Source organism: Rhineura floridana, chromosome 3 (genome assembly GCF_030035675.1).
Source record: "Rhineura floridana isolate rRhiFlo1 chromosome 3, rRhiFlo1.hap2, whole genome shotgun sequence".
Lineage (NCBI taxonomy): Eukaryota > Metazoa > Chordata > Lepidosauria > Squamata > Rhineuridae > Rhineura > Rhineura floridana.
The window spans coordinates 176,102,431-176,122,837 of NC_084482.1; the positions used below are offsets into that span (position 1 = coordinate 176,102,431).

General features: G+C 42.3%; 1 protein-coding gene across 1 annotated transcript; it reads left to right on the forward strand.

Annotated features, from left to right (window-relative positions):
- The first annotated feature begins 269 nt into the window (after positions 1 to 269).
- Positions 270 to 19,299, forward strand: LMOD3 (leiomodin 3). Its single transcript, XM_061618653.1, has 3 exons — positions 270 to 790; positions 9,140 to 10,480; positions 16,381 to 19,299. Exons 1-3 carry the CDS (start codon positions 497 to 499, stop codon positions 16,405 to 16,407), a joined length of 1,662 nt encoding a protein of 553 aa, XP_061474637.1. The 5' UTR covers positions 270 to 496; the 3' UTR covers positions 16,408 to 19,299.
- Positions 19,300 to 20,407: the final 1,108 nt, after the last annotated feature.

The window sequence follows — 20,407 nt, forward strand, 5'->3', positions numbered from 1 at the left end:
GACATGAGGTGTAGAGCTCATGCACAGGCCACCCTGAGTAGCATTCATTTCCCTATACTTAAATATTTTCTATATATCACAAGCCAATAAATCCCATATCCTGAAGGGAATCCTCTAAAAAATTACCATGAAGATGCTGCAGCGCTACACAGCAGCTGTACTGAAATGTCAGAAGGGGCTTACACAGCTGACACAAGCTGCTGAAAACAGAACATGGCAGCACCTCCATAAATTCTCTTCCTCCAGCCAAGCACTGCTTAATATAGATTGACCATATGCTTCAGTCCCTGCTCACTCTTACACAAGCATCTCCTAAGATCGAGTTGTACTACAATTTCGGACAAAACAAAATCCCCACAAAAAACCCATAGGAGCACTGAGGATTTCATACAACTGAAGAAGATACCATACTTTCACCAGCTCTGGTTATTGTTGTTTTTCATTTTCCTTTAGGTATTTCTGTGTTGTTGTTTTTTTAAAAAAATCCATAAAGAACATGTCTGAGTTCAGCCAAAACTCTGACCAAGAAGACGTCTGTTCTGGGGAGATTGACGAAGATGAAATCTTAGCAAACCTGTCCCCTGAAGAACTGAAGGAGCTACAGTGTGAAATGGAGGTCATGGCTCCAGACCCCCAAGTGCCGGTTGGAATGATACAGAGAGATCAGACTGAAAAACCCCCAACAGGAAACTTTGATCACAGATCCCTTGTTGACTACATGTATTGGCAGAAGGCATCAAGACGGATGCATGAAGATGAAAGAGTACCTGTCACTCTCTTACCTTCGGAGGTAAGAAACAGGAAATGGAAATATTCTGCATACATCTGCTATTCCATATTTTAACAGCTGCACTCTCCTGACAATTGGCAAGGCTGAAATCCTGTACAGATTTACTTGGGAGTAAGTCCCATTGAATACAGTGGGGTTTACTTCTGAGTAGACATGTGTAGGATTGCACTGCACTGCATTTGGTTTTTAAAATGTTGGTTTCTTGCACATAATCATATAATGTTAACAGCCATCGTATTGTGTTTAAGATATCTTTATGAATCGTTGTGGGTAAGGTTTACAGTCTCAGTCAGGTTATTCCAGAGGAAACTTCCCATTAAAGTAAAAACCCCAGAATACATATTTCACTTATTCCAGAGTCTATCCTTATCTTAAATTGGTTCCTTGTTATTAAATTTTTTAAAAAAATTTAAAGCAATCTAACAAACTCACATGAGAACAACTATATCACAGCAACATCCAAATAACCATTAGATCAATTAAATTCTGTTACCAAGTAGTCTTATTTTTAATACTTAATACTATGTTTGTATTTGTGGTCAGTTGACTGAAAATACAGATTGAATTGAGCATGCAATTAAATCATGCAAAAAGCATTTTGGGAAATATGTTTTGCAAGCTTTTATAAATGTAGACAGAGAAGACCTTTTGGGGGAACGAGCTGCATAGCAAACAGCCTTCACTCAAAATATCTTGCCATGTGTACCTGTCTAATAGGTAACACCTGGACTATACCTCTGCCTGAGATTGTAAAGGGCTTGTATAAAGGTAGGCACTCCTGAATTGTTGTATTCTAGCCCATTAGGGTTTTACATGTGCTTTAATGGTTGTCATATGACCCACACACAATGGATCACTGAGGCAGCATAGACACACACATGATCGGGTTTGAGGGTGAAGTCCAAGAACAGAAATGGTACTTTTGCACAGTAAGAGCAAGGCATGCTGCTGTGATTTTGCTTCCCCTATGTCTGTGTGGTACAGTTATGTTGTGTACAGGGACCAAACCTTAGACAAACTTTGGAAACTTATGAATATACACTACCCCTCCCAGATATGAACTGGTGAAGCCTTTAGGCTAGAATATGCTGTTTGAAAGGGCTGGATGAGTGCATCAAAAGTTGAATGGTACAAATAGATAATATTCAGCCTCTGAAGAATTAATTGATTAACTAAAGCTATGTGTATCCTGCTTCTCTTATAATTCAAAGCAGCTCACAACAAAAGATGCACCAATAAAACATGAAAGTACAATCAACACACTAATTAAAAATGGAAATTTAAAAACTTCTCTGTATAACCAAAAACAATGCAAGCTGCAAGGGAGACACAGATTGAACAACAGGCTCATACTTCTCTCAGTTACCAAAGATCTGATCAAAAGGATGGGACTTTTAAGCTTCTTAAAAATATATATCACCAAATAGCGCTAGAGAGACATTGTATATGTGCTCATGATACCAGCACAACCATTATCTACAGAGCACTAAGAAATATAAGGATTGCAGGGGAGCGGTGGAAGTAGTGTTTTCCCAGTGACTCAACATTCCAGTCCAGGTGCTCAGGAAATGTGTTTCCTTGCAGCAGAAACATTATTATTATTAACAATAATTAAATTTCTATCCCACTCTTCCTCCCAGAAGGAGCCCAAGCTCTTTCCCCTCCTCTGGATCTCCTGTAATACGTTGGCAACAATTGCGTGTTTTGTTTTCATATTACAATGCTAGAATGCCTCTAGGACTGGTAGAAGGACTGTATTGAGCTTAGTATTGTCCTAAGAGTTATCATGGCAAAGCATGGTTTAATTAAAATGACTTTCATACAAACAGGTATATTATTTATTTATTAATAAGGATAATTTATTAATAAGGAGGAGGAGCCCAGGGTGGCAAACAAGTGACAAAACGCAGGAAACGTCTATAAAATTTATTAAAAACAAAACACCTTTTTAAAAAAAAATCTTTCCATAGAGAGACCTACCAGAGAGTTGTTGGGAGGGTGACAACGAGAGAACAGGCCTTGCTGTGGTAGTCACCTGATTGTGGAATGCTCTTCCCAGGCATAGTCTCCTCGTGCCAACTTTGTTATCTCTCTGGTGCCAGGAGAATACATTTATTCTCCCAGGCATTTTAAGTCGCATTGGGATGCCTTGAGATGTGTACTGTGATATATAAATATAATAAACTAAATTACCCGGATCTTTTATGACTGCTTCAGTAGGTCCAGCAGAGACAGAAAAAGAAAAACTTCAGTAAAACCTGGGTTGAATCTGATACGGATTTTATGTTAGTATTACCAGAAAACTATGGAGTGGAATTTTAACAGTTTAGTATATCTCAGCTTTATTATATTTGCAACTAAATCTTGTGTGCTATGATTGTTCTTAGCTTTTTAAAAACCATATAAAGAACCCCCAGTAGTGGCTAGGAGGGTGGAGTGGGATGGGGTGGTGTTGCTTACCTGGTTTCCCAAAGCAGAGGTTGCCACCAGTAACGAAGGGGGGAGAGGTAGCAGGGAGGTTGGTGCCATGCAGGTGTGGGGGTGGAGCCAATCCAGCACTCCTGCCACTGTGTCTGTACCACAACAACCTCCTCTCCCTCTCGGTTACTAGCAGCAACCTCCATGTTGGGAAGTCAGATAAGCAAAGCTGCCTTACCTTGCTCTGCCCTGTCGGCTGCTGTTTGATAACCCTACACCTTTGTTCTATTATAGTGACCTTGGGGGCTTGTTTCATGTCCACCTCTATGCGAAGACGGAGGAGAAAATGTTATGATTAGAGTAATTCTAAACAAAAGCAATTCTGTGAACTAGGCAATACATTCTCGGAAAAGAGGGCATGTAGTAGAGGAAAATGCTTGTTTTAGCCAAAAGACTAGTACAGAGATGTGTGGAGAAATCTTCTGGGATCTGTGGAGAAATGGGAGAATCAGACTGGCTACAGAATTGGGCCATTGAGCAAGTGGTGTTGTTGTAGGGAAGGGAAGAGAATGTCAGAGTTATTCAGAGATTGTGTTCAGGACATATTGCCAAAGTTACAGATTTGTTGTGTACACACAGCCACTAAATATATCACTGTGTTTAATAGCAATGAGGTTGATGGCACTTTTGAGAGCTCTACCTGACTTAAAATCATGTAATAGTTTCAGCTGCAGAGATATGTTCCCATATTTGAACAACCTTACATAAGAACATAAGAAGAGCCTGTTGGATCAGCCAGTAGCTCATGGACAGAGCAATCCAACTCAGGGGAAGCCACCCTAAGTTGTGCTGGAGCAAAAGAAGCCAACATAAAGTTCTGTCGCATCCATTTGCCATTCAGGAGCTTCTGGCTTGGCTGAACGCTGGCTCAGCCAGGAGCTGTGTGCAAAGACCAGAAAGTAAAAGCTCTCCCAAATACCCCTACTGGAGAGTAAGCCTTCTCCATTGACTTCTATTGCAATTATTTCCTTAGACCAACCTTTTCCCCCAGTGTAACTTTTGCCTGGATTGGGACCAGCAGGAGTGCTCTGAACATGAGTTGGATATGGCCTAAGTCCCCTCACCTTGGCCCCTCCCCCAACACACCCTGACACGCCCCCCTTGGGGCCTTATACCAGCTCAGGTTGCCCTGGTCTTGGCTGAGCTGGCTGGGTCCTGGCTGAGCTGGCTGGGTCCCAGCTGAGCCCTGGCTGAGCTGGGCCAAGGGACTTACACTGACATAGCCCGGCTGAGCCAGGGCTCCAATGGAGATCCACTGCATCCAACTCCCCTCTGCCCAGTGTAAATGCAAGTTGGATTGCGCCCTTAGTCTAGCATCCTGTTCTCACAGTGGCAAACCAGATGCCTTAAACTCTGGGAATGGGGGACAGGTTCAGTTCACGCTCCTCTCATTTGAGGGGATTGTCTACATATTGTAATTTAAAAAAAGATATGCATTATATGTGACTAGGGTGGGGGAAATTTTATTTCAGTTCACATTTAAAGCAGAACCTATCAAATTCACACTTTGTGAAACAATATAGGAACTGCAACACAGCCATCCTTCAGAATTCTCACCCAAATTTTGCGATGCAGTTCTCCAGCCAAACAATGTTTACAAAAATGCATATATTAGGGGAAAGTGTGCATAAAAATGAATATATTAGTGAAAATAACATACAAAAATGCACGATATTAGGAGAAACTGCTTGCAAAAATGTATACATTAGTCAAAACTGCATACAAAATTGTGTTTATTAGGATAAATTTGTACTAAAATGCTGAAGAATTTTCATGAGGATTTGTTTTTAAATTGCAAATTACTGTAGAAGTATGAAGAACTGAATTTAAGATGAGAAACTGAGATAAACTAACAGATCCTTTCATCCCTTCACATGACTGACATGACTGTGCAGATTCCTTACCTGGTGAAAACAGCCATAGAGGAATAGAAATATTTCTGTATACCCTAAAGTTAGCTAGCTGGCTGGCCACCTAGGCAGTAACTCACGCCTGATTTCTGGTTTTCACAATATGCAGAGCTTGGAAGTAACTAGTTACAAGTAACGAATTACTTGTAATTCATTACTTTTTTGAGTAACGAGTGGGTAATTCTTTACATTTTGATTGCAATAGAACTAGGAGTAATTTTATTACTTTTGTGGAGTAATTGTAACGTTTCCAGAATTACTTTTGGGCATTACTTGGGGGGGAGCAGGGGAAGTCTTCTGCTCCTCTGATTTGTGGATGAAAATCATGTGCCTCAAACTGGGCTTCTGTGCAGTGTCACTCTTTCCTCGTGCTTTGTGGATGGGCAGGAGGCGACAAGGGAGGAGGCGGAGAGTGAGACGGGGTGGAGTGGAGAAAACAATTATTTAAAAAAACAGATAGTGGTGGTGAAGAATGGAGTGGAGAGGAAAAGGATCTGGAGGTCAAGAACATGGATAAAGGAGGATAAGGAGGCAGCAGCAGAATGGAGATAAAGAACTGTGGAGATGAAAGATGCCAGTGTGTGTGTGTGTGTGTGTACTGTGTTTGCACTTGGCACACAAAGTGGCCTCCACCACCCTCTCTGACTACTGTGCTGCATTTGCAGTATTTTAACTGTTTTGCATCTCAGGCGAAAATGTTTGCTTGAGTGAGTGTCCCTTAGTTGGTGGCAGGGCAGGGTCCGGGAGGCGGTTAAGTGAGAGAGATTATGCTGTCTGTCTGAGTGGGGGGGAGTTTGCACTTGGTTTGACGTGCAAAGATCTGAGTAGTGGCCTCAGCCTCCCTCCCTACCACCCTTACCAGCGGAGAGACCACCATTGCTATCTTATGAATAAAAATAATTATTCTACTACCTCTGTATGTGTGTATTTATTTTTAATGTTGTTTTAGGCTATTTAGATGTGCAGCAGCCAAGGCCAGCACCTTGTAGGCGGTTTTTTTTAAAGTAACTGAAATGTAATTGTAGTGATTACTTTGAAGGAAAAGTAAAGTAATCAATTACTTTCAAAGCAATTGTAACTGTAACGGTAATTACTACTTTTTTGGGCCATGTAACTGTAATTTATTACTTTTTAAAAGTAATCTTCCAAGCTCTGACAATATGTGCAGCTCAGTGAGGGCTTTTATGGTTTCTGTGCTGAAAAATCAACCCAGCAACCAGGGGAAAAAATCCAATTGCTTTCCACAATTAGTTTCCAACTACTTAGTTAGTCCTTTATGTAGCAGCCACTTAAAAAGGTTTTCCTTATTGTCCAACAAGAAGAAAAATCTAAAGGTCAGGAACAGGACTAGAAGGAGGAACTCTCAAGGAGGAGTTAACAAACACACAGGGCCAGTTCTAAAGGGCGGCCAGGTGGGGCACTGGCCAAGGGCCCCTGGGGCTACAGGGGTCCCTGTGGGACCCCTGCACTTCCCTTCCGCAATCCGCGGCAGGATTGCAGCCGCAGATAGCAGGGCAGGAGCTTAAGAGCCACCCACCATTTCCCTGCTTCACCTACCTTTCTCTCTGCTGTTTTTTGCGGCTACGCACACTGCACTCACAGGTTTGCCATCAATCAAGATGGTGGCCGAGGTTTCCCTAAGGGGCTGAAGCCTCTGCCACCATCTTGGTTGATGGCAGCAATGCATGCGTGTAGCACGCATGTGTGCCATCAACCAAGATGGCGGCAGAGGCTTCAGCCCCTTAAGGAAACCTCGGCTGCCATCTTGATTGATGGTAAACCTGTGTGTGCAGTGCACGCCACTGAAAAAACAGCGCAGAGAAAGGTAAGTAGAGTGGGGGATTGGCGGGCGGCTTGGGATCTCCCGCCCTGTGATCCACAGTACCAATCCTGCCGCGAATTGCAGAAGGGGAGTGCCGGGGCCCAGGGCAGGCTGGTGCCCAAGGGCCCCGGCATGCCTGGGACCGGCCCTGCAAACACACCCTAAAGGATTTGTTTTTTTCTCTGTTCTACCCTAAACTTGTAGCGTGGACAAGCTTGTTTTTCAGTTGGAATTTAAAGCTGAGATAACTAATGCAACATCAAAGCCAAGCTCAAGAGCTCGCCGTCATTACCAAAAGAAGTTCAGTTCATGAAGAATCAGACCACAGGGACAGACCACAGGTGAAAGAGGGCTGTAGCTATAGGCAAAGTCAAGCTTTTGAGTCTGGCATTCCTGGGGATCTCTCACGAAAGGATGAGACAATTCAACAGTTTAAACTTCATTCATGTAAATTAACACACACTCTGGATGGAGAAGGAGCGAAAGAAGGTCACTGCCTCTCCCTTCCCCTGGCCCTCAAGTTCTCTTCACCAATTTGGGGGGTTGGCTGGCGCTATGCACTTCTCCCCCTCAAATGCTCCACCTAGAATGTGGCTGCCCTACCAAAGAAGGAAGACTGGCTACAGGAAGAGATCTCTCCTTCCTTCCTTTGCCTAGAGAATGCCTGGAGAGTGTCCATAGCAGGGTCATTGCTGGCTATGCCACTAGAACTCACGGAGTGGGAGCTTTGTGGTGCTGTCATCTTGTGTGGTGATGCAGGAAGTGTGCTGGGCCTGTGTCCTAGTTGTGAATTCATTGGCTCCCTCTATTTGTGGGCGGCATGTGAGAGTCACCACCTGCACTGTTCCTGATTGGTGGGCCCCGGTGGAGTTTCCTGGGGAAACTGAGGGTACTTCTCCTGGTCTTGCTATTTTTTAAAATTATTATTATTTTCTGGCTGTGAGTTTTCACCCTCGTGGTCTGAGTAAATATTAAATACAGTGGTTGTTTACTGGTGTGGTTGTGGTGCATTTCCCCCACACATTATTGTGTGTATGCATGTATGTATGTATGTATGTATGTATGCATGCATGCATGTATGTATATATATATATATATATATATATATATATATATATATATATATAGGATTGTACTGCTAAACTGAGTGCTGCCTGTCAGATATGGGTCCCTCCTTATCTACAGGCAAAGCAAAATGTATCTCTATGCAATTAAATTGGCCTTAATTGGGAGCAATACTGGGCCAACAAAGTCTAAACAAATCTTGCTTAGAATAGATTGTCAGGGAAAGTGCTTCAATTCAATATCCTGATGATGATAGTAATAACAGTAGTCTCTCTTTGTGTCCAACAAGCTGAACTCTGGCTGTTAATATGGAAAAGGTTAGGCATTGATTTCCACATGCACATACCAAAATCTAACCTAATCTAATTTTATTTTATCTACACTAATCTATTTTTGTGGCCCTGAAACATCAAGGTTTTCCAGCATGTACTGTATGTTCATACTAAAAATATAACATACAAGCAGATATAGTCCTAGATAGGAGGAGGAGGAGGAAGCAAAGCACAGGTTGGAGGTCTCCCACATTCTTGTCTCCCATGAGGGTGAATTTATATCTGCTTATCACTACAAAATCTGATGACGTAAAAAACCCCAGACAGTGCTTGCATATCACCTGAGATTACCTGAAAGACTATACTTTAGGAAGATGGCTCATACTGCCTTGTTACATTCACCACCTCCTCCTTTTTTAAATGAAAGTGTAGTTTATACATATTTAAATGAATAAATACGTTGAACTAAGAGACATATATACACGAAAAGCAATTGTATAATAGATAAAGTCCACTGAACTCAAATATTGTTGGCAGCAGATCTTTTGGACTGTGAAAAGAAAATAATGGCATACTTTAAAGTCTATTTGAAAACCAACTGTTGGTATGCTTTAAGATATGAATGAGAAAACAACCTGTATAGTTGTATTGGAATTTAGAACTGTGTTTTTTCTTTTAAAGTCTTTCATCTACATAGTGGGGAAACAAATTTAAATATTACACCCCCTTTCTTGGTTTTATTTAATAGATGCAGCAAAACTTTTTTAAATTATTTCAGCTCTTAGCATTCTGTTTTCTGTAGAGACTCACTGCAGAGAAGTCCAAAGAAAATTGTGCTGATATTAGCAATGAGAAGCAAATGGTGACAAATAATGCAGAGAAAACAAATGGAGATGTAAGTGACTATAAAGAGAATGAAGAAGAGGAGGAAGAGGAAGAGGAAGAAGAGGAAGTAGAAGAAGATGAGGAAGAGGAAGAGGAAGAGGAAGAGGAAGAACAAAATGGAAAACATAATGAAGATTTGGGAACAAAGAAACCATATGGTGAAGGGGATAGCAGAAGCAAACGTGAAACTATGGAGTCAGACACAGAATCAGATGAAAAACAAGAAAACAGTGAGAGGAAAGTATCAAAATTAAATATTCCAAAAAAATTAGCCATAGATGCCAGTTTTATTAAGTTGAGTGCAAGGCCTTCAGGAAATCAAACCAATTTAGAGGGGAGCCTGGAAAAAGTCCGGAAGAATGACCCAGACATGACAGAACTCAACTTGAACAACATTGAGAACATCCCCAAGGAAATGCTGGTTGACTTTGTCAATGCTATGAAAAAGAATAAGCACATCAAAACATTCAGTTTAGCCAACGTGGGGGCAGATGATAATGTAGCTTTTGCCTTAGCCAACATGCTACGTGAAAACAGGAGCATTACTACACTTAATATTGATTCAAATTTCATCTCAGGTAAAGGAATTGTTGCAATCATGAGGTGTCTGCAGTACAATGAGAAGCTGACTGAGCTCCGTTTTCACAACCAGAGAAGTATGTTGGGCCATCAAGCAGAAATGGAGATCTCCAGGTTACTAAAAGCCAACCCTACACTACTAAAGATAGGATATCATTTTGAACTTCCAGGTCCCAGAATGGTGGTTACCAATCTGCTCAGCAGAAACCTCGATAAACAGAGACAGAAAAGGATAGAGGAGCAAAAGCAGCAACAGTTAAAAAAGCAGAAAGAGTTTATAGCCATGTTAGAGAATGAACTTGGGTTGCCTCCTGGGATGTGGGAACTGCTAGGGGGACCAGTGCCTGCTTCGATGATGCCTCCTCCGATGCAGCCTCCAACGCCACCTGTTCCTAAAGCTCTATCTGTTAGCAGAAAAAATGAACCTGAAAGAAAACCAGACCCTGAAAGCATAAGCAGCAATGATCCTCCCTCCTTCAAAATAGTGAAACTCAAGAGAACCCAGCGCAAACCCACTATAAAAGAATATGTGGAGCCAGCCGAAAAAACCAATCTCAAAGATGTGATCAAGACACTCAAACCTGTTCCGAGAAGACGGCCACCTCCTCTGATGGAAACAACTCCTAGAGATAAGCTACTTAATGATATTCGTCAGAGCAATGTAGCTTATCTGAAACCGGTGAGTATGAACAATGGGATGAAAGAAGGAAGTAGGAAAATATAGCTTTTATTTTATTTAAAATAAAATGATTTGCGGATAGCAGCAATTGTGTGGTGTGGAGACAGTAGCCTGGGTTCTAAGGCTGAAGCTACATGTTACATTAAGTATGTAGCTGGGTACAAGTTTTTTTTAGACAAAAGTGTTACCGCGGACCCCCCAATCCAGTTCAGGACCCTACCAAGGGAGCGGGTAAGGAGCTAGCTCTTTACCCCCACTGTGGTCCCATTCTAGAGTTCCAATCTGAATTGGGAAAAACTTCCCATTCACTTAATTGGGAGCTTTTTCCTACTCAAATTGCAGATGGGGATGATCTGGATTAGGACCACAGAGGGGGGCAAAGGATTAAAGGCCTCCTATCCCTTACTCTGGTGTCCTGATCTGGATCTGGATGTTTGTATACATAGCTAACATGTGTAGTTGGCCCTAATATGGTAAATGAATGGAAGGACATTCATAGAAGGAAAGTTTCCTGTCCTCTCCTTCCCATTTTGGGGGGGCGGGACCCTACTGAACAATGTGAGATATGGGGGGAGGGGAATCACCTCAAATGACCTCTCTTCATAGCTTCCTTTTTATTTTAGGATCCAAGCCATGCAAACTTCATTTGTGCACTCACATTAATATTAAGTAAATATAGATGATGGAATTCTAGATAGCTTTTTCTCACTCCATGTGCAAACTCAGATGCATTTTTATTTACTTACTTATTTATTATTTTATTTATATCCCACCCTTCCTCCTAGCAGGAGCCCAGGGTGGCAAACAAAAGCACTAAAAACACTTTAAAAATAATAAAAGCAGACATTAAAATACATTAAAACAAAACAACTTTAAAAACATTTTAAAAAAAGCTTTGAAGACATTAAAAAAAGGTTAAAAAACATATTGTTTTAAAAAAAGGTTTAAAAGCATATTAAAAAGCAATTCCAACATAGAAGCAGACTGATTTTTATGGGTGGAACATCTACTGTTTTGAAAAGTGTCAGAATTAGACATTACTACAGTTGCGGCCATCTAAAGAAATGTTGGAAGGATACGTAGCATAATAGTAGAATACATGTTTTGCACTAGATTCAGTCTCTGTCATCTTCAGAAGAGAAAGAGATACTGCCAATGAGAGTACAGTAAAAAGTTTAGGCTAGAAGGACTACTGGTCTGACTTAATATAAGGCAACTTCATATATTTGTTCTTCTAAGCTGAGCTTTATAACATGGTGCTGGCTGAAGACCATATAGTATCCAAACCACACACCCCATCAGGGTTGATATGATTTGATTTGAAGGACTAAATTTTAATAGTTTAAATCAGTTTAAATCACTAGTGAGAAAGATTCTATTTAATTATTTTTTGTTGAAATACATTAATGTAACCGTAACACATATTCAGAGATGTAGGCTTCATTAGAAAATAGGCAGACCCGAAGCAATTGTTCTGAATTGTTTTCAGATTGATTTTCATCAAAAAGTGGGGTGATAATTTGGTCATTTTTGTACTCCCATAGGAACCAATGGGAGGGAAACCGGAGAAGGAAAAAAACAAACACTTGAATTTTCAGACAAAAAGCTGCCCCTCCCCAGTTTCTGTCTTGGTTGGAGAGAGCCCAGCATGGCTTTCATATAGTAGTTCCTTCATAACAGCAGCTGGATGTCAGCGAGGTGGTGGTGATAGAGTTGATGTGGCCACATTATGCTAGGGGTGGCCCCACTTTCCAGTTGTCAGGTGGAACCCATCAACACTGCTTGTGCCCTTTAAATGCTGTTATCAGCTTTTTAGAACCATTATTAATAAAGCATTTTAGTCAGTATTAGAACAAACTACCCAGTGCTGGCTTCAGGTTTTTTTGGGTGGGGCTGATGAGAAGAAATGCCCTTAGTGAGCCTCCTTCTTGAGTGAGCCCTCATTGCCATCACAGCTGCCCATTCTCTTGACCTCTCCCTTGGGTCCAATCCACACAGCTATCCATGAAACAGCATGGGAACCCCCAAGCAGGCTTCATGACCTGAAGTAGTGATCTTGGCCTGGGGACTCTCCCTAGGCCATGCCCCCTCATCAGGCAACACCCCCTCTTCTCAGGCCACATCCCTCACCACCCTTCCTCTGCACCCTCCTCCAATGCTTTTGCTTGGCTTGAATTGTGATAATGCCTCTTGCAGGTCGGGCACTGACCGAGGGCCCCTGTTGCCCAGAAGGTCCCCTTCTTAGACTGGCGAGGTACAGCTCCCGCTCTGTAATCCGTGCTGGCATTGGGTCGTAGGGCAAGTCACGTTCAGCGACCTGACACTGCCATGGATTGCAGAGTGGGAGCTCCACCCTCCCAGGCAACACCCCCCATGTAGATGGTGCAGGCTTAAATAGGCTCACCTACTTCCTGTCTTGCTGGCACAACCAAGATGGCAGCAGGGGTGTCTCTAAGTGGTTGACACCCCTGCCACCATCTTGGTGGTGGCTGTTGTGTACGCACAGTGCGCTAGCATGCTGACATGTCAATGTGGAAGGTGGGGTGGGTAGGTGGGCCTATTTAAGCTTGCACTGCCTGCATCGAGAGAGGGTGTTGGGGAGCATGATGACCCAGACCCAGACAGTCTGGTGCCTAAGGGCCTAGTCATGTCTGGTGCCAGCCTTGCTAATATGTAGCCTGCTGTGCAAAGATAAGAATCACATCCGTTGCTGTGCCCACTTTTCCCTAGCATGTCCCCTGCTCCCTCCAGAAGATTTCCCACAAGGGAATGCAGCCCTTGGCCTGAGAAAAGGTTCTCCACTCGTCCCATGGAGAGGCTGCTGTTCCTTCTCCTTGCTCCTGTCACGGCTTGCATGGTTATTGGGAGCAGGTCAACAGGAAACAATAGTACAGAGGAGGAGGAGGAGGAAGGCCAGGAGGTTTCCAGAACTGGCTGTGATTCCCCCACCTGGGTAGGCCTTGGTAGGGGCCCTATAGTGCCAGCCCCTGATCCTGAATCTACCTTTTTGCTACATTTTAATTATTGTGCATCTATGCCCAAAAGTGTAATCCGAACATGTTAATGATGTGGATCTCTGCATGAAGTCTTCCATTCTCCACACTGTGACACACATATAAGTGTGCGATGCATGTGTGTTCACACATAATGAAGCAGATTAAAAGCACCCCGTTTTACCATTTATTTATTTTTATATTTCCTTCTCTAGTCACCAGACTTGAGGAGCATATGTTTGAAATCCTTCTAACCCTGGGTGGGGCACCTCCAGTATCAGTCACTGAGAGCATTGCAAGATGTGGAGATGGGTGCATTTTCCAACAAATCCCTTCCCCATTATGCAGCTGGACAAGCTCATGTGCAATAGATCTCTACCCTCAGGGCATTTTATATGCCTTGGATGTTTTCACTTGGATTAGATCCAGTGGGCTGCACCTGTTAATCACTGAGGTCACCCATGGCAGTGATGTTTAATTATGTCTTCCTCAGTAATTCAGAAATAATTTTCCAAGGTTGAAAGTCAAGCAATATACATTTCAGCTCCTGGCAGTTCCCTTCATTATGTTAAGACACCTGGACTACCGGTAGTTCCTTGTCCAGAAAAATGGCAATGTAAAATCAGTCAGTTTTAATGTTTTCTTCTTTTTGATCTGTTGCAGCATTCCTAATTGTAATTTGAACTAAATTGCTGTTATGAACAAACAATCCAGGCAGGCAAGAACATATTTTTATATATAAAATGTCACTCAACTATTGGCTTTCCTTTTCTTTTTTTATGCATTAGACCAGTGGTTGAATTGTAGCCTTCCAAGCTGTTAGCACTCCTATAAATCTTTAGCCATAGAATACCACACTGGGGAACATTTCCAAACATGTCCCTTTTGTCAATTTGAGGACATTTCTATGAGCATTTTTTATTGCTATTGCTATTGGTGGTGCTGAGTTCAGACCTTATATTCCAGCACATCCAGTTCCCACAAGTCATATACAGGCAGAACACTGGCCCACAGAACAGCAAGTGTGGGATTGTAGATGGGGAAGTATGTAAAGGGTGACTAGATCACCCTAGAAAATGCTGTAGGTTTAGAAAGTAGTATATCTCCATGCATTATACAATTAATGTGCAAGTTATTACCATAAAATGTTACAATGGGCAGCATCTTAGATAGTCATTAAACAATTTAAAGCAAAGTCCTTGCCCCACTCTAGCGTGGAATTGGTGTTGTACTGTGGTCCTAGGGGACTGATCCATGAGCCATAAGAGCCAAAATAGAGTCTCCATGTTCAGACTGATTATAAGATGGAATTGGGAACACACATAGGATGGCTATCTTAATGCCACTCTATATCTTTTATTAAGATCCTCCGTGGCGCAGAGTGGTAAGCGGCGGTAACGCAGCCGAAGCTCTGCTCACGGCCAGAGTTCGATTCCAACGAAAGGAGGAATCTCCGGTAAAAGGGGTCTCCTAACCACAAACCTCTTGCAGTGCTCCTTGGCAAAAAATAAACAGCCAGCATACTCATCCTCTCCAATACCTGTATTGCCTGAGCTTGTAGGTTTTGTCGGGTGGCACCTGTAGCCCAGTAGAATGCTTTTTACCATGCATATCCAAAAAATAATAATGCAGAATTGAAGGTATCGAAATGTGAAGCATTAATAGCAACAAAATTATAAGGCATGACTGTTTTTTCTAAAACCTCCACACATACCTACAGTGGACACCATGCTAATAAATTTATATGAGAAGTAAGTTCTGCTGAAACTGATGGATTGCCTAAATTATGTATTTAGGATCTGAGTGTGAGGAGAATATAATCTCTTGCTTATAGTAGATTAAATTAATGGTCACCATGTGTCTGGTATGTATTAAAGAGAAGTATATTGTTTATACCAAAGGTGGGGAACTGTATCCAAACCGCAAGCCAGCTCCTTATCTCCCCCACCCTGCACAGGCCAAATTTGGTGGGTAAGTGGGCCCACCTACCTGACAGTCACCTGACATTGCAATGAGGTCAGATGACCGGGTTTTGCCTGCACAATTTGAAATTAAATTGTGTGGGTGTAAGCACCGCATGTGTGATACTGAAGCCTCAATAATTAGTTTATCACTGGGTCTTCAAAGCACATCACAGGCTCTTTGCAAACTGATTGTCAGGGCTTCAAAGTGCTGCAACTGATCAGTGCTGCCTGCAAATCCCTTTTTGGCCCAGCCACATCTTTACTGGCCCCACACCATATATATGACATCTGGTGTACGGTATGACTTGGTCAAAATGGTCTGGAGGACCAAATTACAAGGCCTTTAAGGCCTAATTAGGCCTCTGGGCCAAAGGTTTCCTACCACTGGTTTATACATATGCATCAGGGGCATACCTGGAGAACTGTATGCCCAAGAAGCAATATGCATATTCACAGCAGAGGAGTTCTCAGGTTCTCAAAAGTGCACAACATGTAGTAAGCCTGAACTCTGTGTGTTGTGTCAATTAGCACTAGTGATATTGTCCCACTTACCTCCAAAGTACAATGACACACAACTGTCTTATTGCAATGACAGCATTGGCGGGACTAGGAGACACAGGCATATCTTATTTTTATTAGCAGCAAAATGATGGTTGGCGAGTGTCATTTCCCTATATCAGAGCTACTTTCAAAATTATGCCTCAGCTCCCTGCTGAATAACAAGCTGTGTATTGTGCTTAAAACTTTCACCAGAAAAACTCTTAAGGGATGATAAATAATGCCAAGAATGGAGGATTTTTTACTTTCAGATCTGAGTTTGCATTTTCATTTAGTCGGCTTTTTGCAGATACAATTTTATTTCATTTGGAAGAAAAGGAGGAGGAAATATTTTCTCTTCCCCCTCCCCCAACAATTCACATTTCTTATTGTTCACGTTGCACAGGTGCCACTTCCCAAAGAGCTGGAGTAGGATACCCCATTCAACTGAAGGAAACAACTTGGAGAAGAAAAAAAAAAAACACAGACTGTGCAAGTGTTGCTTCAGATTGTTTCAGGGCCTGTTTCCTTCAAATGGAAGACATGGGAACAACGCTTAAAGCATGCTGCCTGTTGAAGTGGTGATTGAAAAGGGTAGAATGGAAACAATATAAATGGTTAATAATTCCCATCCACATTCAAATAATGGGGGCTAGTGCCACCCTATAGTCTGTCAGCTCTCTGGGCTTTCATTTCAAAGGGGGTGGGATGGAGGGATACTTTGCTTCCCCTTATTAATAATTAAGTTATAACTTTTGTGGATTTCTTCAGGAAAATCTTTTTGCAATCATATCACCTTCTGCTTTTAAATTTTACAAAAGCATATGGTGTCCTTTTTGTGAGTTTTTCTTGCTGTGGTTGCAAGGCATGTCCACAGGCTTTAAAACAGGTGCGGTTTGTTTGGCAAGCCACTATTACTTTTATTTTTATTGGATGAAGGATACTGCAACTGAAAAGCTACTTTTGGAAAAGGTTGGCAACCATCCACAACAGAAGCTAAGATAAGAGATGATGACTATGGAAATTCCATGAACAGAGCTTGCTCTAGGTTTTAAGAAACTCTTAGTCAGGACACCCTCAGTGGGCTCTTATTTTCAGAGCCACCGTTGCCAGCTGCTTGTCCTAGTGGAGGGTGAAAGCACTTTGGACAGCTCTTTGAAAGTTCAGACTAAATCATGGAGCAGATTCACTGCCTCACTGGCATTGGAGCCACCAGCCTCCGCCGGCTTGTCCTCATCCCTGCCCATTGCTACCATCCATGCAGCCATCCAGATAGAAAGCTGGAGACTGGCAGCAGCTACTGCTGCCCCTCCTCCTCTACAGTGGTAGAGCCATTTGCATGGTCATCCTCCCTGGACCAAAAGGAGAGGGCAGGTGAGCAAGCAAATGACAATGAAGAGGAGGAGCAGGAGCAGCATGTCTGGGAAACTCTTGACAATGAGTCCTCTGCAGATACCAAACCCTACCTGTGGCCATAAAAATCAGCCTTTGGGTCTCAGCAAGGCTTGTCTTTGGGAAAACCTCATATTGGCTTGACAAGGCTACAGTTTAGGTAATACCAAAAGTATGAAGGATAAGCTTCAACAAGAATAAGCAAGGCCAGAATTAGATTTGCTTGAGAGTGGCCTACACTTGTACCCCAAGGCAATTCAAGCAAGAACTCTGAATTGGCCTTAAGAACATTGGAACCACTCTTGGGCTGCTGTGCTCACAGGCTCCCATTCTTTCTTGAAGAGAATAGCGTCATGGTTTCAAGCTACAGAGGGGCACATTCTGTGATTTTGTTAATTCTTATCAGTGTCTAAAAGCATGGCATGCTAGGTTTTTTTGAGAAAGGCTTTTTCCACACCTGATAGGTCCACACTGTCCTTGCTATGCCCCTGAACTTCTTTTCTTTCCAGAATCCCCACAATCAAGCCCACCCGCTGTAGTTATTACAGTAACAGAACTGGAGCTTCAGATCTCCCCTCAGGCCACTTGTTAACTGACTGCAGGAGGTGGGGCTGAGCAATGCCCTTTGCTAGATGCCTTCCTCTACGTGCTTGGGGCACTGCCCAATTCAGAACAGCAAGTTCTTTACAAGCTGGAAGAGAAAACTAAGCCCAGTCCTTGCAGAAGACTGAACATTAGCCGCTGGAGACAAAGGTGCTAATCCACCCTTGCCCAAATATTTAGCAGTTTCTAAAAGCTGGCCTAGCCAACCACTTAACTGGTCCAATTGTTTTGATTTTTAAAAAAGCTATCCATATGGTATGTGCTGAAGAGCAAAATACAGCATTACAGTGTGTGAGCAAAAGGTCTCTCCCATCTTGTGTATGGGGAAAATATTTTGGAGGGGGTAAAAAACAGGCACACATCAATTTCATTTGCAATCTTTTACTTTTAACATTACTGAATTCCAGTAGCAACGAGGCTACTGCTGTGCTTGCATAATGTAAATTCATCTATTTGCTCTTCAGCTAAGTAGCAGTGTCTGCACATTCATTTATGCCTTATTCACCACTATAGCACTAACATTTCTAAAGCTGCAGTGACATTCCTCCCCACCCCCCTTCAGTCTCCTCTCACTTTGCTATCATGTATGAAACTGTACCTCAAGACTGGGCCACAAAACCACCTTGTGCAGGCCAACTACTTTTTCCTCCTTCATGCTCACAGGCATTAGTGGTTTGGCATGAGCAGGACATCAAAGTATTGCATACCACTGTGAAAGAAGATGGATCATGTAAGCTTGAACATTTTGCTTGTGGCAAAGGAGTACAGGCAGATAAATTGCAAAGAGACTTGTGCTTCAGACTTGTACAAACTTGTATATGTGTGGCATTCATGCCAGGGTAAACTAGGAATCCTGCAGGGCAACAACTCTATCCATTACATTAGGAACACCAAGTCACCACCTAGTAATTTATGCTGCCTCAGGTAAATTATATTTTATCACTATTCACCTGTGGAGCTATATTACTTACAGAGCAATATAGCTGTTGCCTCCTGGGATGATAATCAACATCTGGGACCTGTCCCTCTCCCAGACTTTGTGGTATTCCATTCACCAACTATACCCCCCCCTGGTGTTAAGACTCCAACTTTAATCAGCCCCAAGCACTATGGCCAATCATCAGGGATGATGGGAGTTTTAGTCCAATATCTGGAGAGCCACATATTCCCCAGTTCTGTACTATAGGATGAACATATTTTAAAAGGTACTGTTCATACCTTGATACTCCTATATGAATCACAATCAAATGAAACTCAGTGTGGCTACATATGCTTCGAAACACTCAGTGTAGCTTTGCTATGTATGATCAATCATAAAATGGTTTCACAAGCCTGTTGTCAATGAGCATTGATTTTGATAAGGGTCAGGATATAAACAGAGAAATCAAGACCTGTGATTGCCTAGCTAGTTGCACATATGGTAGATAAGTATGATGTTTTAGAGTGTTTTAGTACTTTTGTTTGCTGTCCTGGACTCCTACTGGAGCCCCACTGAGGTATAAATACACACCGCTACCTACACTGAGCATTCATACTTTAAAGTTGTGTTTCTTTTTAGAATCAAGCTGTTAGTAGACTAAAAGCAGCACTTTCACTCCAGGAATTCTCTGACACTGCTTCTAGGAGATTATTCATTTTGGCCATCAAGCAACACCAGAGGAAGGAAAATTACGGGGAAGCACTGCCAACTCCTGCTCAGTGGGGGAAAAAATGCTGGGTGCAGAACAAAGAGGATATGCAGTAAACCTCAAGAGTTGCAAAACACAGAGGCAACACTAGAAATAATTGCTGTTAAAAGGCCCCTGCATAAACAGTGCAAAAGTGGCCAACTTTAGAGAATTGGGGTTTGTTAATTCTCTCTCTCTGGGTAGTGACTATATTACTCTTGTAGCTATCACTCACTCATATAGCATTTTTAATGTTCAAAGTTTTTATGGTATTCCCACTTTACATAATACAGACCCAAACCCACCATTCCCTAGATCTAGTCAGCACATCCTACACATAAGTAAGATCAGAGTCTTGCTCAAAATGGGTAAATGGTAATTGGAGGATATCTAATAATGTGAATGTACTTTTTACTAACAAATAAACTATGGATATTCAGAGGGGGTTTACCATTGCCTTCCTCTGAAGCTGAGAGGCAGTAACTAGCCCAAGGTCACCCAGTGAGCTTCATGGCTGTGTGGGGATTCAGACCCTGGTCTCCCAGGTCATAGTCCAACACTTAGCCGCTACACCACACTGGCTGTGATAGCCAATACAGGCAGCACGATAAGGAGTTTCTAAACATAACATCTCTGTAAATTTAGGCAAAGGGGTTTCAAGTTTCATGCTGATGAGCACTCTCAATATGAGAATCACTGGGAGGTCAAAAGGATATATGTGCTCCTTATACACTTGCCGTTTTCACCTCTTGCTTGCTGTACCTTGTAAAA